The sequence below is a fragment of the Hemiscyllium ocellatum genome, chromosome 7, assembly GCF_020745735.1.
Source record: "Hemiscyllium ocellatum isolate sHemOce1 chromosome 7, sHemOce1.pat.X.cur, whole genome shotgun sequence".
NCBI lineage: Eukaryota > Metazoa > Chordata > Chondrichthyes > Orectolobiformes > Hemiscylliidae > Hemiscyllium > Hemiscyllium ocellatum.
Genome location: NC_083407.1, coordinates 40934928 through 40953816, shown reverse-complemented (window position 1 = coordinate 40953816; position 18889 = coordinate 40934928). Strand labels below are relative to the sequence as shown.

The following is an 18889-nucleotide window of genomic DNA, read 5'->3' as shown; positions in this document are numbered from 1 at the left end:
GGGAGGAGGAGTGCAACAGACTTAAGGCTGCCCCGAGCAACGGACAGAGGGAATAATAGTAAAGGAGACAGAGATATAAAATAAATGAAAATGAAGGTGGAAAAGAAGAAGATGGCTCTGCTGCTAAGAGCAAAGTTGACAAGACAGCCTGGTAGGATGTGTGCGCGTGTACGGGTGTGTGGAGACTTGAGTAAAATAGAGGCAATGCTCTCAAGTTGTAGAACTCAATACAGTGTCGTAGAGGTTAAGTGCCTAAAAGGAAAATGAGATGTTGTTTCTAAAGCTTCTCCTTCCTAACCCCATATTTCAAGGCCATTGTAATATATGCTAATGTATTATTAACCTTCCTGCACGTTAACTTTGTGATTGCTATGGAAAGGTACTCCGATTTCTTTGCATGTAAACATTTCCTATTGCCTCACATTTTAAAAAGCAGCCACTTTTCAATTTTTCCTATCAAAGTGAATTGTTCACATGTTCCACACATTATACTCCATGTCTCACTTCCTCACACCTACTTAACCAGTCCTTTAGCAACCTCTCTGCATTCTCCTTGCACTTGGTTGCGCACCTAGATTCCTATCAGTAGCAAAATTGGACATTGCGCCTAAGTCATTTCCATTAAAATTTTATAACCCCATTTGTTTCAACCTGCTGACCTGAAGAGACTATTTACTATAACTGTTTCCTATCCATTCCCTAATCCTCAATATTATTCTAACCCATGACTGGAATATTGGAAGGCCAACGGAGGTACATGGCAATGAGAGTTGAAGTCACAATCAGATGAGCCATGATCACATGACAGAATAAGCTCAAGGGGCAAAATGGCCTACTCCTCCTCCTGATTCATATGGTTGAATGAGCTCTAACCTTGCACAGTAACCTTTTGTGCAACTGCACTTGCCTAGTTGCATTTTCATCTACCTAACCATAGCCAGAATATCATTAAAATTGTTTGTCTTTCTGCTTCTCTCTACATTACTTTTGGTTTCATCCAGATAAGTATCCTTGTCCCCACCCTGTTTCTCATCCATATGCTGCCCTGCGTGATATAATCCAAATGAAGTATTTGTTTTCATACATACACTGATGATACACAGCTGTAAGTCATCGCCATGCTCTTGTAAAATCATAAAACCTCTCATCCTACAAACATAGTCACATCATCACTCAGGAGGAGAAAGTGAGGACTGCAGATGCCGGAGATCAGAGCTGAAAATAGGCTGAAGAAGAGCTCATGCCCGAAACGTCGATTCTCCTGCTCCTTGGATGCTGCCTGACCTGCTGTGCTTTTCCAGCAACACATTTTCAGCTCATCACTCAGGAGGGCCTCAGTCAGCTACTTAGGTATTTAGTGCTTCAAATTCATGGCCACAGAAATTCACACAAGATAATTATTCAGCCCCCTTCGTACACCCAGACCAAATTCACATAGCACTACTTACAACCCAACTGCTGAAAGCTTTAATATGTATAAATGACTACTTTCACCACACCTACCAACATCATCCTTCTCCCTGACAAAAGAATGGTATTAAATCAGAATGTTCATATTTGATGCCAAGATGTGCTTGTGACCTCAAGATACAATCACCAAGACCACCCTTTAGCATCTTCATAGCTTGAGACAGGGGTGAATCAGACAATTATTCTGATGCAGAATGCCTCACCCAAACCTTTGTTACCTCAAAACCTGCACTACTGGGTATCTTCCAGATTCTATCCTCGGTAACTTTGAGATCGTTCAAAAAGCAACAGCCACTGTCCTGCTTTATACAAAATGCCATTGACCCATCACTCCTGCGCTCGTCAAACAATCTACTTTAGTTCAGACAGTGCCACCTGCTGGCTAAGAGATTCTACACTGATACGCACGGGCTGGCAACATTCTCTCCATGTGTATTAGCTTCCAGAAGTGGAAGCCGATGTGGCACACACGGAACCTCTGAGCTGCATAGACACTTGAAGTGAATGTTACAAGCCGGAGTCAGTAAGCAGCAGTATCCAGTGCATGCACAAGAGAAGGGACGCACAAGGTTAAAGAAATCTATAACAGAACACAGCATGAGAAAACCAGACATGGGGCATGGGACAAAAGGCCAAAATTCCTGGATGGTCTGAGAAAATCCAGGTAGAGTTAATGACCACTTAGTGGTATTCCTGCAGGACTGTTAATCCAGAGACCCTGGCAATGTTCTGGGGACCTGGGATCAAATCCCACCATGGAAGATAGTAGAATTTGAATTCAATAAAAATCTGGAGTTACGAGATGAATGATGACCATTAAATGTGCTGAATGTCAAGAAAAGCCCATCTGGTTCAATAACATCCTTTAGGGAAGGGAACAACCACCTTTACCTGGTCTGGTCTACATGTGACTCCAGATGCACAACAACATAATTGACTCTTCACTCCCCTCTGGGTGGTTGGGGTGGGAAATAGATGCTAGCCTAGCCATTCCCTAAATGAATATTAAAAAAAACCCTAATATGGTTTGAAACTCGGGTCAGCCTCAGATCGGATAGCAAGGTCGCAAACAGTCTGGTAGTTATTGGTGGAACAATGAACCTCATCAGAAAAGTGACCACACAGAAGGGGTCATTCACCACAACCTGTTTGGGCTAGTCAACGGTAACCTTCCCATCCATTACCCTGAAGGCACAATTCTTCACGTAGACATTTATGTATTTTTTAAATGTAGTGAGAATTTCTGCTTCCACTGCCCTGTCAGGCAGTGAGTTCAGGTCCCTGTCACCCTCTGGAGAAAAAAAGCTTCCCTCCAATTATCCAACCAATTACCTTAATTTTACACATCACACATCCTTTTTGATCCCTCTAAAATAAATAAATTATGACTGCCTATTCTTAGCTCCTTCTGTTCCAAGAAAAACAGCCCTACTTCAACCTTTCCAGAGGTGAAATTTTCCAGTTCTGGCAAAATCCTTGTAAATCTCCTCTAGACACTTTTCATTGCAAAAATTCCTTTCTTGTAATCTGGTGACTGGCCTCAAACTCTGAATGAACAAGTGTTTTCTACACCTCAAACATAACTTCCTTGGTCTTCATGACTTCGAGGTGCCAGTATTGGGCTGGGATGGACAAAGTTAAAAATCACACAACACCAGGTTATAGTCCAACAGGTTTATTAGGAAGCACTAGCTTTTGGAGTGCTGCTCTTTCATCAGGTGATTGTGGAGGTTAAGATTATGGTCACAGAATTTATAGCCAAAGGATTCCAGTGTCATGGAGATGTGATATAGTAAAATCTTAGATTAAAACTTTCATCTTTTATAATGGGATATGCTGGTTTCTGTTAGATTAGACTTACAGTGTGGAAACAGGCCCTTCGGCCCAACAAGTCCACACCGACCCGCCGAAGCGCAACCCACCCATACCCCTACATTTACCCCTTACCTAACACTATGGGCAATTTAGCATGGCCAATTCACCTGACCCGCACATCTTTGTGACTGTGGGAGGAAACCGGAGCACCCGGAGGAAACCCACGCAGACACGGGGAGAACGTGCAAACTCCACACAGTCAGTCGCCTGAGTCGGGAATTGAACCCGGGTCTACAGGCGCTGTGAGGCAGCAGTGCTAACCACTGTGCCACCGTTCTTTGCTATGTAAATCCCAGAACTTTTAAACTCATGTCACACTACAGGTGGGTGACCCCACTGCATGATATACTCACTCTGTCACACATACACACTCCAGCATACTCTCACATCCATGCAGACCCTCCCTCATAAACAAGCTCTCTCTCATATGCACATACATACAACCCCCGCACTCATACCAACACACACACACACACACACCCTTTCTCTCTCACTCACACACACACACACACACACACACACACACACACATTCTCAATCTGTCACTTCTTCATGCACACACATATAAGCTTATGGGGTGAATTTCTTTTTGCAGAATTACATTTCATTTTGCTCAAAAATTGCATGATTCCATGCAAAATTAAACAGAGGGTTTGTCAGTCTGACATAACACTGGGACACAGACAGACTTCACAACTATTTTTTAAAAAGCTGAACTATCTTGAAAATGTAATTTAAAAATAGTTCTGGGATTTACATATCAAAGAACAGAAACAAGCATATCCCATTACAAAAGATTAAAGTTTTAATCTAAGATTGTTTACGGTATCACATCTCCATGACACTGGACTCCTTTGGCTATACATTCTGTGACCATGATCTTAACCTCCACAACCACCTGATGAAGGAACAACACTCTAAAAGCTAGTTCTTCCAAATAAACTTGCTGGACTACAACCTGGCACTGTGTGATTTGTAACTTCCTTGGTCTTGTATTCCATGCCTCGTCTATTAAAAGGAAAACATGCCATTTGGTTCCTGACCCACCTCAAACTGTCGTGCATCCTTAAAGAATTTGTGAACACTGCCCATGGTTGCTCTGTTCCTCCACAACACTGAATAAACTCCTAATTGTTAAATTGAATTGGTGATGAAAGAATGCAGTTTGTGGTGCAGGAAGGCGTTGAGAACTGCAGAAACCTTATGCAGCTTTGATTTAAGTCATCTCAAACATCATGCTTGCTTTTCAAATCTTTCTGCCACCAGATTCCTGCAATCAAATAGCACCCTAGGTTGCACCCTAATCAAAAGTGAATCTGAAACATTTGTCTCAGGAGGTGCAAGTGGTAGCAGGACAACCATGCTGAATTTTAATTATTCTTAATTACAATATCAATCATATCTGGCATGATCAATGCTATTCATTACACTATATCTCTATGCACATGACAGATAATAATACTCTTCCCACTTCACATATTATTCCAGTTATAGCCTACAATCCCTATTTAGTTATCACTGTGGTTTAACAAAATGATCTTACCCAGATCATTCTGTCAAATGATTACTTTGTGTGTTAGCTATTCTGAACTTGGTAGAAGTTAACATTTTATTTAAGATTAACCATCTGCTTTCATTTAACTTCTTGTGTGTTTTGATGAGGTTCTCTCTAATTCACTTTGCTACCAAGAGTATTGCAATTTCTGTCATCATCATTTCAATACTGGATACCAATCACCATAGTATTTTATACTGATGTTCAGAACGGAGGCAAGGAGAGTTTTCAATCTCATGTTTAATAGCAAAGTCATGAATTGACAGTCTACCAACATCAACTTTGTTCAGAAGCTGAATCAAAAACAGATAGGAACACTGTAAAAAAGAGTAGTAGGCCAATCAACCCAGTGAGACTTTTGCCATTCAAACAAGTCATAGTCCATTATCTTCACTACACCACTTTTGCCCACTATCCCCATATCATTTGATGTGCTTAGCATTCAGAAAACTAAGTTCTGTCTGTTGACAACCCACATTAATTGCTCAGTCAGGAGACATCTCTTCTAAAAACAGGAAGCAGTGGTTGTTGACCCCATTACACCTACTCTCAAGACAAAAACACCACCTGAAAACACATCAGAATCACTTTCACAAGGTTGAGCATGAGTAATATTTTACTGTGCACAATGAGACTCATCAGCAGTAGAGATTTAGCCCTGCCATGATTTAAATGGCATAGCACTGAAATACTGCTAACTTAATATATTAATATATAATACTGTTAATTTGATATATTAATACATAAACTTGCAATGCATTTTATTAACTATGTAGTTGTCAACATAACTGTAAGTTAAAATAATTATTGTCAGTAAATTAAGTCATGAGATTTAGAAAAAAGCTGCAATAAATTTCTTAAACATTAAAAAAATTCTCTTCATAACTCAATTAATTCTTGATGATATAAAACAAAGCTTACCTGAATTGCTTTGATGTCTGAACATTATGTTTTTAACATGTTAATTTCATTCCATAATTCTTTCTGCACATACTGTTTGAACACACAGTTAACCCAAGGATATTTAAATTACTTTTGGCAGTCAACAATTAAAGTCTGTCCCGGCTTCGAATACTACTCACTAAACAAGTAGTTTAGATGGCTTGTCTCAGCCCAGATCACATGATAGAACTGGCAATCTATCTTGCTACACACCCTGCTATTGGTTGCTTTGCATTTCAGTTTTTAGTCCAGTAAGCTCCCGAGAAGTATGAGACGATTTCAGTATAATTTCTAGCTTCACTTTCTCTTATGCAAGATACCACCATGGAAACTTTTGTTCACTCTGATCACTCAGAAGCTACTTAGTCATTTTTTTTCAACAATCTAGCTGAAAAGCATCCAACAATATTAAGACATGTGAATGAACAATTTTCTGGAGACTGTTTATTGAATAGGTATAATGGTTTGAAATTTAACAGACAACTTGTCAAAAAGGCACTTTAATCCAAGCATGGACTATTTTAACTGATACCTGTTGTTTTTTTTCCAACGATTCTTTTGTTTGAACTGGGAGGGCAAGTGATTAGTACATATGATTTTTCTCTTCTGGTTTCAAGCACAACTGAAGCCAGAGGTGAAAGTGAATAGTTTACTTATCGAGTCAAAGAGACGCACAGAACGGAAACAGACCCTTTGGTCCAACCTGTCCATGCCAACAAGATATCCTAACCTAATCTAGTCTCACTTGCCAGCACTTGGCCCATATCCCTTTCAACCCTTCCTATTCATATATCCATCTAGAGGCCTTTTAAATGCTGTAATTGAACCAGCCTCCACCACTTCCTCTGGCAGCTCATTCCATGTACGCACCACCCTCTGTGTCAAAGTTGTCCCCAGGGTCCCTTTTAAATCTTTCCCCTCTCACCCTAATCATATGCCCTCTAGTTCTGGATTCCCCCACCCCAGTAAAAAAACCTTGTCTATTTATCCTATCCATGTACCTAAGGATTTTATAAACCTCTTTCAGGTCACCCCTCAGCCTCTGATGCTCCAGGGAAAATAGTCCCAGCCTATTCAGCCTCTCCCTAGAGTTTTCATCGTTTACATTCCCATAGTAAGGAAATGGACAAATTTAAATTGTGGTATATACAAATTGCCCTCTTCTCACCTCACAGTGCATAACCAGCCAGAAACAGGCATCTAGCTTCATTGTAAATAGTGTGTGGATCTGCCCCAAATACTTAAATGAGCTGAACAATCCTGGAAGATGGACTAAGGTTAGGGTCACAAATGTCGGGTTAGTGGACCACTCTCCGTACTTCCCATGAGAGAGCAGGGCCACTATGGAAATGTTGCTCCCATGTTTCACATTGCCTTGTAAATAAAAATACAGAGGTAATGGAATGAAAGAAAATTATTGAAGAAAATTTAGCAAAAACTAGTTTGCATAGTAAATCAAACGTGTCCAAAAACAAAGTATTTCAAGGGTAACTCTGGATTGAAATCAGCTGAACTACTTAAGAATCTATGGTTTTTAAATGTTGATCTTTGTAAACATGGATAATGTATCTTTGTCAGATCACATAAATCCTGGATGTGCAACTGTGGTTTCTGACGGTGCAGCATACATAAGGGCAGCCCTGAAGGCAAAACTTGTCAAACACAGTTAGCAACACAAAACTCTCACACATAACAATATCTGTAGGAAGACTATTTTTATCCACAAACGTTCCACAATAAATGTGCACATTATTATGCACTTATCAGTTAAACAGTTGAGTCAATGAACATATTATGTCATTTACAGTTCAGCTGGCTATAAAAGTAGCAGAATTGTGTTCACATTTTGAGACAGATAATTACTAGATCGGATTTGGTATTAATTGAATTGATGGTTGACAAAAATGATCAACAGTGATATTCAGCATACATTGATTTCTGAGCTTCATTGAACTTACAGTGAAGAAGGGGGGCCATTCATTCCATCATGTCTATGGCAGCTCTTTGAAACAAACATCCAATTAGTTTCACACGACTGCTCATTCCCTAAAACACGCAAATATTTTCCTTTCAAAGTTTACTGTAGAATCTGCTTCCAATCTATTCAAGGAGTGTGTTCCAGATGACAGCAACCCAATGATTAGAAAAAATTGCTCATCTCCCCTCTAGGTCTTTTGCCAAATATCTTAAATCTGGTTATTTATTCACCACCAATGGAAACATATTCTGCCTAATTTATCAAAACTCCTCTCAATTTGAGCACATCTGTGTTCAGAAGAGCAGACCCCTTTAAAGAGATTTGCATCTGTAAAGTGCCTTTCACAGCCATCAGAAAGCACTTTGTAGGAAATTAAGTACTTTTGCAGCATTGTTACTTATGTAATGCAGGAAACGTAACAACTACATGTACACAGCCAGCAAGCTCACAGACACAGCAATGTGATCCTGATCAGATAATGTGTTTATTGCTATGAAATTAAGGGATAAATATTAGCCAAGTATATCTGCCCTGCTTCACTTCAAGTAGTGTCATTTGTTTTCTTTAATGATCACCTGACGGGCCATATGAGACCTCAGTTTTTTTTATAAGGAACAAAGAACAGTCCAGCACAGGAACAGACCCCTCAGCTCACCAAAACTGTGCCAACACATGATGCCTTTTTAAACTAAAAATCTTCACTCTACATGGTCCGTATATCTTTTTTGCCTGTCTATTCATAGATCTATTAATAAAACTCCTAAATGTTGCTACTGTATTCATCTCCACCACCTTACACCCTGTGCGTAGAAAGCCTGCCCCTCCCACTTCCTTTAAATTTACCTCTCTTTTACCTTAAGCCTAGTAATTGACATTCCCACCCTGGGAAAAAAAGACTCTGATTATCCATTCTATACATGCCTCTCAATTTTGTAAACTTCTATTAGGTCACCCCACAGTTGATCCTGCGACATTCAACTGAAAACACACTAAATTTGGCCAGAGAAAAGTGACGACTGCAGATGCTGGAGATCAGAATGGAGAGTGTGGTGCTGCAAAAGCACAGCAGGTCAGGCAGCATCAGGAATTCCTTATGAAGGCTGTATGCCCAATACGTCGATTCTTCTGCTCCTTGCACGCTGCCTGATCTGCTGTGTTTTTCCAGCACCATACCCTTGACCAAATTTGACCAATCTCTCCTCATAGCTAATATCGTCCAAACCAGGCAACATCCTGGTAAACAATTTCTGTACCCTCTCCAAAGCCTCCGAAAGCTTCTTGTAGTATGACAACCAGATCCATACACAATATTTCAAATTTGGTCTAACTAATGTTCTTTACAGCTGCAACATAACTTGCCAATTTTTATAGTCTATGTCCCAACTGATGAAGGCAGCATACCATATCCCTTCTTGACTACCTTATTCACTCGTCTTGACATTTTCAATGAACTGGGCACACTGTACGTCTAAATCCTTCTGTGAGTTGATGCTACTAAGGGTTCTGGCATTTACTGTATACTTGCTTCAAAACAAAATGCCACTTTGAATGTAGTTAAATTCTTCCCCACCCAAGTTCCTGGAACTTAGCACATTACAGCTAATGCAGAGAAGTTAAAATCACCCACAACAACAATCGTGTTGTTTTCAATTTTTTTTCATAATCTGTCCACAGAGCTGCTCCTCTATAACTCATTGGTTGTTGGGAGGTTGATAGTATAATGCCATGAAAGTGATTGCATCCTTCTTACACCTGAGATCTAATCCTATGGCCTCACTGGATGAGCTCTCCAAGGTGTCCTCCCTCAGCAGTCTACCTTTCCATGTCCATGGCACTTTTCCCAACTGCCATTAGGTACATCACAAATGTCAATCGGTGTCCTATTACCAGTCTGCAAAATTCTAAGACAAATGTGAGAATTCAAATCACTCAGATTGTGGCTGACTGCACCAAGTCTTGAGGTCGCCCTTGTATTGATGGTGCATTTCCCTATCCATGTGGCAAATGTTTGGTGCATTTTCTTAACAGAATTAAAAAGTTATCAACTTAATAACAGGTGGGGTCAATGCAATTTCTGTTGAACACCTTGAAGGGGTTAAATATTTTATGGTCAATCAGTCTTTTGAAGTAAATATATTTGTTTCAAAAGTGAAAGCAGAAACCTTTAAATGAAGAAGAAACTAGCTGACCCTAAATGCATGAGGATGCTGAAGTTAGGAGCAATTAAAATCACAAATCACTGAAGGCACCTGCTTCAATAACTGGGGAGAATGTTAAACTAAAAAGAACACAGCTAATGGCAAATGCCAAATCCTCAGTACTTCCAATCCACCCTGAATCTCATTCTGGCAGCAGCAGGAATCCATTTCTTTAAAGCTGCTGCAAGATTCAATAGATTAATTCTGTCCCACGAAGCAGCCAATGCTGCATCAGTTGCACGATGTTAAGAGATCAGTAGCATTGAATTAATTAAGCATTGAAATGAAAATGAGCTCTATGTACATGCATATTTCTGTTGAAAATTGCTGACTACTAATGGTCTTGCAAGTAGCTTTACAAAGATCAATGGTGGTTTATAGGGAAGAGTGGTGTGTAGAGATACATTGTTCAAAATTACACTCTCATTGACAAGGTAAAATTAGCTGGATTTTAATAATGTTCATTCAGCTCCACATTCAATGCTGTAGCTCGTATCTAACCAAGGCACTTCTTTATCCTGTAATGTTATAAATGTAATAACACCCTTCAAGAATACATACAGAAAATGACCAGCAGGTTAAAACAAGGATGAATAGGGAGAACTAATTCTAACTTGCCAACAAACTGACTTATTAACTCATTTTGGGTGTTATTGCAACTATCATGCTTAATACATCATTCAAAACTGTAATTTTAAATCAAGCTAAATGAAAGTATTCACGTGATGTGTTCTGAAGTCTTCCTGGCAGTAAGTGTGGGTGGTTTGATTCAAAGAGATCAATGGAAGACTTCAATTGTTATACCAAGAAGGTGGTGCAAAGTATTTATGTTTGGGGTCAGTGGCAGTAGTCTCAGAGTTTACAGACTGTTGACTCTAAGGCCTCCAAAGTCATGAATGAAACTCAAGGTATAATCATGGAAACATCTGTCAAATCAAAATGCGTGCAGAAACCTCAACTGTCAATATGGTAAAGATTATGCTGGCCTTGGAGGGGTCCAGAGGAGGTTTATGAGAATGCTTCTGGGATGATGGGCTTGTTATAGGAGAAGTGGTTGAGGACTTGGGGTCCATACTCAATGGAGTTTAGAAGGATGAGGTGGGACCTCACTGAATAGAGTGGAAGTTGAGAAGATGCTTCAACTAGTTGGAGAGACTGGAACCAATGGCAGTGCCTCAGTGTGAAGGGACATCACTTTAGAAATGAAATGAGGAGGATGTTCTTCAGCCAAAGGGTGGTAAATCTGTGGAATTCATTGTCAAAGAGGGCTGTGCAGGTCAAGTCACTGAGTCTATTTAAGACAGAGACATTAGGTTTTTGATTGCTATGGGGATCAAGGGTTATGGGCAGAAGGCAGGCTAATGGGGTTGAAAAAAAACTATCAGCCATGATTGAATAGCAGCCAAGTCGATGGGCCTGCTCTGCATCTTATGGTCTTGCTACACTTAAGATACCTTCAAACAACTGAAACAGCTGCAGCATTTATGTATTTGCCTATTGAATCTCTTGATTTAGTCTCCATCTTCTTCAATTTGTATCACACCACTAGGATCATTCTCTAAGCTGTGATGCTCTGCGACCTTTTATATAGTTGCAACCAGTTTCAGTTTTCCCAAAGCTGAAAATGTGTTGCTGGAAAAGCGCAGCAGGTCAGGCAGCATCCAAGGAGCAGGAGAGTCGACGTTTCTGACATGAGCCCTTCTTCAGGAGGGCTCAAGAAAGGCTCTTGCCCAAAACATCGACTTTCCTGCTCCTTGGATGCTGCCTGACCTGCTGCACTTTTCCAGCAACACATTTTCAGCTCTGATCTCCATAATCTGCAGTCCACACTTTCTCCTATCAGTTTTCCCAAAGCCTGAGTGTCTAATCTCACAACAACAGAAATGACTAATAAAGATTAACTGGAGATAAAAAAAAAGGTGCTTATCTGAGGTAATAATTATTGGTTAGATGTTGCCACAACTAGCAAAGCCAATTTGCAAAAGGAATTGTCTGAGCAAAACAGAAACTGATTCAATGGTGCTCAACAAAATAAAACAAGATAAAACTCAAACTAAGTGACGATTTTGATTCTTACTGATGCCAAGATCGGATGCTGGTTACTGAGGAGGAAGGTCATGGAGAAAATAAATTGCAAAACAAAGAGGAATTGTTAGATTTTAAAAGGAAGGAAATTGACACATCAATTTGATGGCTACACTCAGCAATCAGAATGGCTGCATCTGTAAGTTGATATATTTGTAACCAAGAACAATGTCTCAAAATACTGTTGCAACAAAACTGTTAATGTGTGTGACCCAAAGGTGAATTGTACCAGCTTGGCAAAACTTTGTAACTTCCTTCTGTCAATTTGATCATCTTTGTTACATGGCAATATCATCCCACTGGTACAGCTGTTCCTTGTTTTAACAAGCTAAGTGTATCCCTTATGTCCTTGAATGTGTCTGAAAGCCGTATTTGTACAGCTATAATAGCATGTTAAATGAAATATTTTTTAACCCCAGAGTTCATATAATATATATATATTTTAAAAGAACAAGACAAAAGTTCAGTGCCTGGTCTGTGTTGAGTTTACTATTCTCAATTATGATGGCAACTGATTCCTATAAATGGATCATTGAACTGGAAAGTTAACAATAAGAAAGAATTCCTGATCTTTACTGCTATCCAGTGGCTCCTTTTGAATTGCGCACATATGTGGACATTTCCTCTTTTCTGTTTATTTAAGTTTAAACAATCTATAGTAAAATATAGGCTAGGTTTCTTGAAGGCAGGAAGGAATCAGGACCATCAGTGTCAACAAGATACATAATTGGTGGTCAGGAAAGAGGAAGACAGTGAGCGAGGGAGAAGGTGGTTTGATCCTTGGGAGCAGGCAAGCAGGACAGTAATTACCTTTCTCTTAACAAGAGATGTTTAGCATTTAATTTACCCTGAAACAACAAGCACGGGTTGAAAACAAACTAACGCCTGTTTCAAATACACAAGCAAAGATTGCTGGGAATACTTAGCACGTTTGGCAGCCTCGGTGGAGGGAAAACGGAGTTAATGGTTGGAATTCAGAACCATTTTGAAGAGGATGACTGGACCTAAATATTAACCCTACTTTCTCTCCACACATGCCGCTGTTCCTACTGGATTTTTCCAGCGATTTCTTTGTTTTCTGATTTCCAGCATCCACAGATTTTTTTGCTTTTCGTGTTCAATGTAACACCTGTTTCAACGCGAGGTAAAGGGTGTCACTTTGGTTTTAAGTAAGTAGAAAACTATTGTTAAAAAAGAAAGACATTTCATTCAAGCTTTTCATCTTGAACTCATCAGGACTATTTGCGACCAATATGAACATAATCAGAAAACAAGTTTCACTGGTTGGCAAGTGGGCCAAAGTCACTGAAGTCTTTAAGACAGAAAAAGGAATTTCCGTCCACCAAGTCTGCACCAGTCAAAAACACATTCCTAACCACTCAATCCCATTTTCTAGCACTTGGCCCACACAGCTTTCTGTGCCTTAGCATTGTATGTATACACTTAAATAACTCTTGCATGTTATGGGAGTTTCTGCCTCTATCATCCTTACATGCAGTGAGTCCCAGATTCCCACCACCCTCTGAGTGAAGAAGGTTTCCTCACATCACCACTTCTAAGCTTCCTGCCCCTTACCTTAACGCTACACCGATTCTCTCCCACCCCACCACCACCATTCCCTCTGTCGTCATTAATACCTCCACTTTCCCACAACCATTACCCTCTGCTTACTGCCATTCACCTAATTCTGATCTAATTAGCCAAACTTCTTTGGATCCCATAGGCTCTTACCTTTGATATTGTCTGCTATCAAAAGCTGTATTAGCAAAAGCATTGAAGTCCACTTAGTATTGCCCTCACCTATACACCTCTTCAATTAAATCAATCAAATTGATGAGAAATGATCTCCAATTGGTAGATACATAGCCATAGAAAATTCACCAACTAATTTCTGGTTCATATCTCAGGGTGATATCTTGACCAAAGTCAGAGCCAATCTGTTTGGTTTAAAATTTAAACTTCAAGCTGGGCAGTTAACTGTCAATCATCTAACTGGTGCAGTCTATATGGTGATAATGCTATCAAAGTCTTACATTGGAAGGCTTCATTTTAGGGTTATCAGCTTGAGCCACTTCTTATATCGGCTAAGCTTATGATTTTCCAGATAGCATGATTATTAGAATGAACATTCAAAATCTCACCAATAACCATTTATCTAGGTTTGCTTAGATTTTTTCGAACAAAGACATGTACAAATGAGTTGGATTTTTGCAGCTAGAGAACTATTTCCCGATGCTGGATATGTGACCTTTTCTGTCATGTGGTGTTACCCAAAATATTTACATCTTGTAGTCCAGCCTTCATCTTTCTCCTTCCCCTCCTGGAAATATTTCTTCTTTTCTTCCTGAACTCTGATGTTAAACATACACTGGTCATAAATAACATTAGTCAAGGAGTCAAATAGGTCTTTAAGGCTTTCATAATTTTTCCAGTCTTGCTGTTCTTTTCTCAGTAAGGTCAAAGGTAAAAAAAACGGCTTGCAACACTATGTCCCTCCGCACTGAAACAGTTGTTAATTTGATTTGTTCAGTCTTCTGTTTCACTTGGCTTAACTCTCATTATTTTGCTATTTAAACTGGAAGAAAGTCCACTTTTGATTCAAATCACTTTTCAGTTCCACAGGAGCAGGGACTGGAAAATTAAAGCCATACTGACTCACCTAGCAGTACAAATTTGTATCTGTTCCAGTTACTGCCCTTTGTTTCTTACACTAGCTGATTTTCCCACAGTTCTCAAAATCCAAAAATATTTCAGTTGCACCCTTCTGACATGACATTCCAAATGCTGGCCTCTTGCTCTGTACAGATAGCAACTATATCAGGATTCTGTGGTGGCTTCTGAATGAGGGTCAGACTGAGTGTGTAATGAAATAGTGTCATAAGTTAAGTTCCTTCCCAGGCTTAAATATTGGCTAAGAGTCAGTCTCTTGAATAGGCATTCAATTAAGTTAGGTTACACTGTTAAACAGAGAACTGCCTGGTAATTATCTATCAGCTAGCTGAAAGTGATCTGTTTATTTGATGTTGATCACAGTACCGGACCTCTTGTGACACAACGGTAACATCCATAACGCTGAGCTAGGATGCTCAGGTTCTGTTCCCACCTGTTCTAGAGGCATGTCATAACAGGTTGCATAGAAAAATATTTTTCCAAAAAGGATGCTATGGTACAGCAATCATGTACCCCTGAGATAGAAGGCCTGACTTCAAGTCCTACCTACTCTTGAGGTGTAACAACTGAATAAGTCAATTACTTACTGTACTGGGGCTCATGGTGCAGTAAAAGTGTCTTGCCTCTGGGCCAGAAGGTCCAGGTTAAAGTCCACCTGTACCAGAAGTGCATAAATAACTCTGAACAGGTTCACTAGAAGATATTTCAACTATTATACCAAAAAATTAAACTAGCCAGTGACTCAGTAAGGCTCTCTACAAAAGACCGGTTTTTCAAACCTTCTGGTCAGTAAGGGACACACAGCCCAAGTGATGTGTGTAACAAATAGAGTGGAGAATCAGATTCATATGGGAAAGAGGGCCTTGAAGCATGTTATTACAATGAGTAAAGTGGACTATGTATGTTCCAGATTTATCAGTACTCATAACTATTCTGTACTAGGCAGCTACTAGGCTCCAGTCAGAACTAAAGTAAAAAATTCCAAAGCTACAAAAGATTAACGTTTGAGCATATTTAAGACAAAAATCAACGCTTTTCTGGAGACTGATAGGGGTATACAGATAGTGCAGGAAAGTGGCATAATGGTATGATCAACTGTAATCTAATTATAGCCAAAACAGGCTCAATAGGCTGAATGGTCTACTTCTGTTCCTATATCCCGAGAATGTCACATGGCTATGGCAACTCAACATACACACTAGTGTATAAATGCATTTCCCCAAACAAACAATCTGATTAAGCAAACTGTATTTAGTAATTAAGGGCAAATCAAGTGGCATTGAGATTCTTATGATAATCATATGCATGCACATATACATAAATTTACACAGTATTATTTATTTAACATACAGCTGCAAACAGGAGACCATCAAAAGATCAAAATTAAAAATTCATTTTTGCATTGTGAAAAGACAAAATGAGAGTGTTCGGGAGTCTGCCTCTTAAATGAAAATTCTTGTCTTTGTAAACAATTGTGTTTCGCATAAAGTGCCAAAGCTTGAAACACCAGATTGCAAACTTTTTTATGCAGCTACAAACCAATTACTTAGCTACTTTTGAAACAGATGATCAATATTCAGACTGCATTTGGTTGGTACACTTTTGATCAAAATGCAAAGAGAAAAGTTATATGAATCAAGCTCAAACAGTAACCATGTTATGTTTTGAGGAATTGTATAACATCTTTAACAAAAAAAGATTTAGCATTGAAACTAACCATGTTTGACTAGGAAGTCTGGCTCTCCACAAAAGCAGGAAGTTCAGATTAAAAGCTGCAGGCATGAGGAAGAATATTTCACTTCAAACTGCTGTACGCTGTAATCAAACTCAGTTTATACCATTAATTGAATAAAACACAATTGCATTTTTTTTTAAATCATTTGCTTTCCGACAATTCTTTTATGTTACTCTTGTAGCATTTGTTAGTTGCTTGTCTCTAAAAATACCAATCTGGATGGTGTGGTCTCATTTGCTGCCTTTTTATTGTTAGCTCCTGCTTATTTTTAACTAAGAAATTATTCTAACATTAGTGAAGGGAGAATTCTCCAAATATAGAGTCTGAGCTCTCAGAGGAGATTAACAACATTTCAACAAATCATCACAGGGCATTTAATAAACATTGGAAAAAAAAATACCCCACATATTCCAAAGCTGACATTATAACAAAACCTGCTGAAAGTATTTCAGATTAAAATATGTTTTGACACACACAAATGACTATTGAAGTAACTGTTAGAAATCTCTTACTACCTGGAGACAGCATCTCTCAGCATCAGCCTAAACTCAGGTTCTTCTGTGAGGAACATCAGCGAGACTGTCTTCTTGAATGGGTTCTGAGACATTATCAGTACCGTTGTCTCTCTGACCGGTGAGAGAGAGTCCTTACAAAAGCTGCACAAGAACTGATTTTTTTCATATATACATAATATATATAAAGCATTAGACTGGTCTCACACTGTGCAACTCTGAATTAGTCCACATGGAGCCTTCATTACTCATAAATTTCAATTCTATGCAGAACATATGGGTTAAGCTACACCAACAGTTTCAGCCCCCTTCATTCTTGTATGACAGATTGCTTCCAGCTACATAGCATGTGGTATTTTGCACTTTTACTGGGAAGGATATTTCTTTCTCGCCAAACATTTGCAAGCATCTGACCTACATCATCATGGAGACAGAATCGCCCTTTAATCCACTGCCAAATAACTACTCGCTGAAACCCAGAGCCCTGCCTAAAACAGGAAAGTTATCATGTGATGAGGAAGGGGTCCCTCCCTTCTTTTGCATGATACATAATCTCGGACGAAAGCCACTTCCTAATAATGCGGCGAGTGATAACATATTTTAAAATATAATCTAATCAGGAAACAAAATTTGCTGCACAGATTCAATACACTACTGCAGGCAAAATTTAAAAAATTCAAACTGTGAAACAAAGTAACATCAGCAGGGATTATGAAAGGGAGAAAAGTAGCAGGAGAATCCCACATCTTTCACACAAATCAGATTTCTCAATCAACAAGGTGGTAACTATTACAGAAAATAGCAACGTCATTTAAACACACGTGCAAAAATCACCTCACACAAAATCAAAGTAGTAAAATAGACTAGATGAAGCCATTCACTAATTGGTATGTTTTGTCCCCCACTTACTTGTAGTTGAATCGTCAGAAGCATTTTCAGTGACTTTCAGTTAAGAACCAAATCTTGTGGATACAGCTGGGTCTTCACTATTCAGTTGAAGTGCCGAGAAAAGCCTCAAATCCCACCTTTTCAGAAAACACCACATTGTGAGCCAGAAACTTAACCAGCCAACAGTGGGTTTTCAAGGAATCCAAAACCCTAAACGTAGAAGGTTCCCCCTCCAAAAGCTAGTGGCCTGCCAGAGACTGGGAGCTCTACTGAATGACAATGCCAGTGGCCATGGGGAGGCAGTGCTATTGCTGTTGCTATGTGTAGGGATCACAGAGAAAAGAAATGGAGGGAATCATGGAAGGGGAGTGGAAAGGATTAGTGAATTGACAGCAAAAGAAAGGGCATGGCTCTTGATTCCAGCTTCTTCAGGTCAGGCATTTGACCAGGGACCAATCTCTCCCCAACTCTTGGGAGGCTGCAAGCTAGGCGGCACGGTGGCACAGTGGTTAGCACTGCTGCCTCACAGCGCCAGAGACCTGGGTTCAATTCCCGCCTCAGGTGACTGACTGTGTGGAGTTTGCACATTCTCCCTGTGTCTGCGTCGGTTTTCTCCGGGTGCTCCGGTTTCCTCCCACAGTCCAAAGATGTGCGGGTCAGGTGAATTGGCCATGCTAAATTGCCCGTAGTGTTAGGTAAGGGGTAAATGTAGGGGTACAGATGGGCTGCGCTTCGGCGGGTCGGTGTGGACTTGTTGGGCCGAAGGGCCTGTTTCCACACTGTAAGTAATCTAATCTAATCAAATATGCTCGTGTTTAATGTTGATGATGATCTTGACCAAACAAGTGCAACATGTTCTCATTTCTCACTATCCATTTGGTGAAAGCTATTGCCAAATTGACATCAACCTTACACTACAAATCCATACACAGTAAAATTTTACTTGACATTCCTGAAAATCACTTCACAAGGGTCCTTAAA

General features: G+C 39.6%; 1 protein-coding gene across 5 annotated transcripts in view; it reads right to left on the bottom strand.

Annotated features, from left to right (window-relative positions):
- Positions 1-18889, bottom strand: part of nckap5l (NCK-associated protein 5-like) — an 807388-nt gene that overhangs the window by 345484 nt on the left and 443015 nt on the right. Inside the window, exon 1 of one of the 5 annotated variants that reach the window (XM_060827144.1) lies at positions 17024-17050. The exons of the other annotated variants lie outside the window; for them this stretch is intronic. Coding sequence (XP_060683127.1) covers positions 17024-17046 — 23 coding nt within the window. The 5' untranslated portion in view covers positions 17047-17050. Of the gene's footprint in view, positions 1-17023; positions 17051-18889 lie in introns of those variants that run through there. 5 annotated transcript variants of the gene reach the window in all.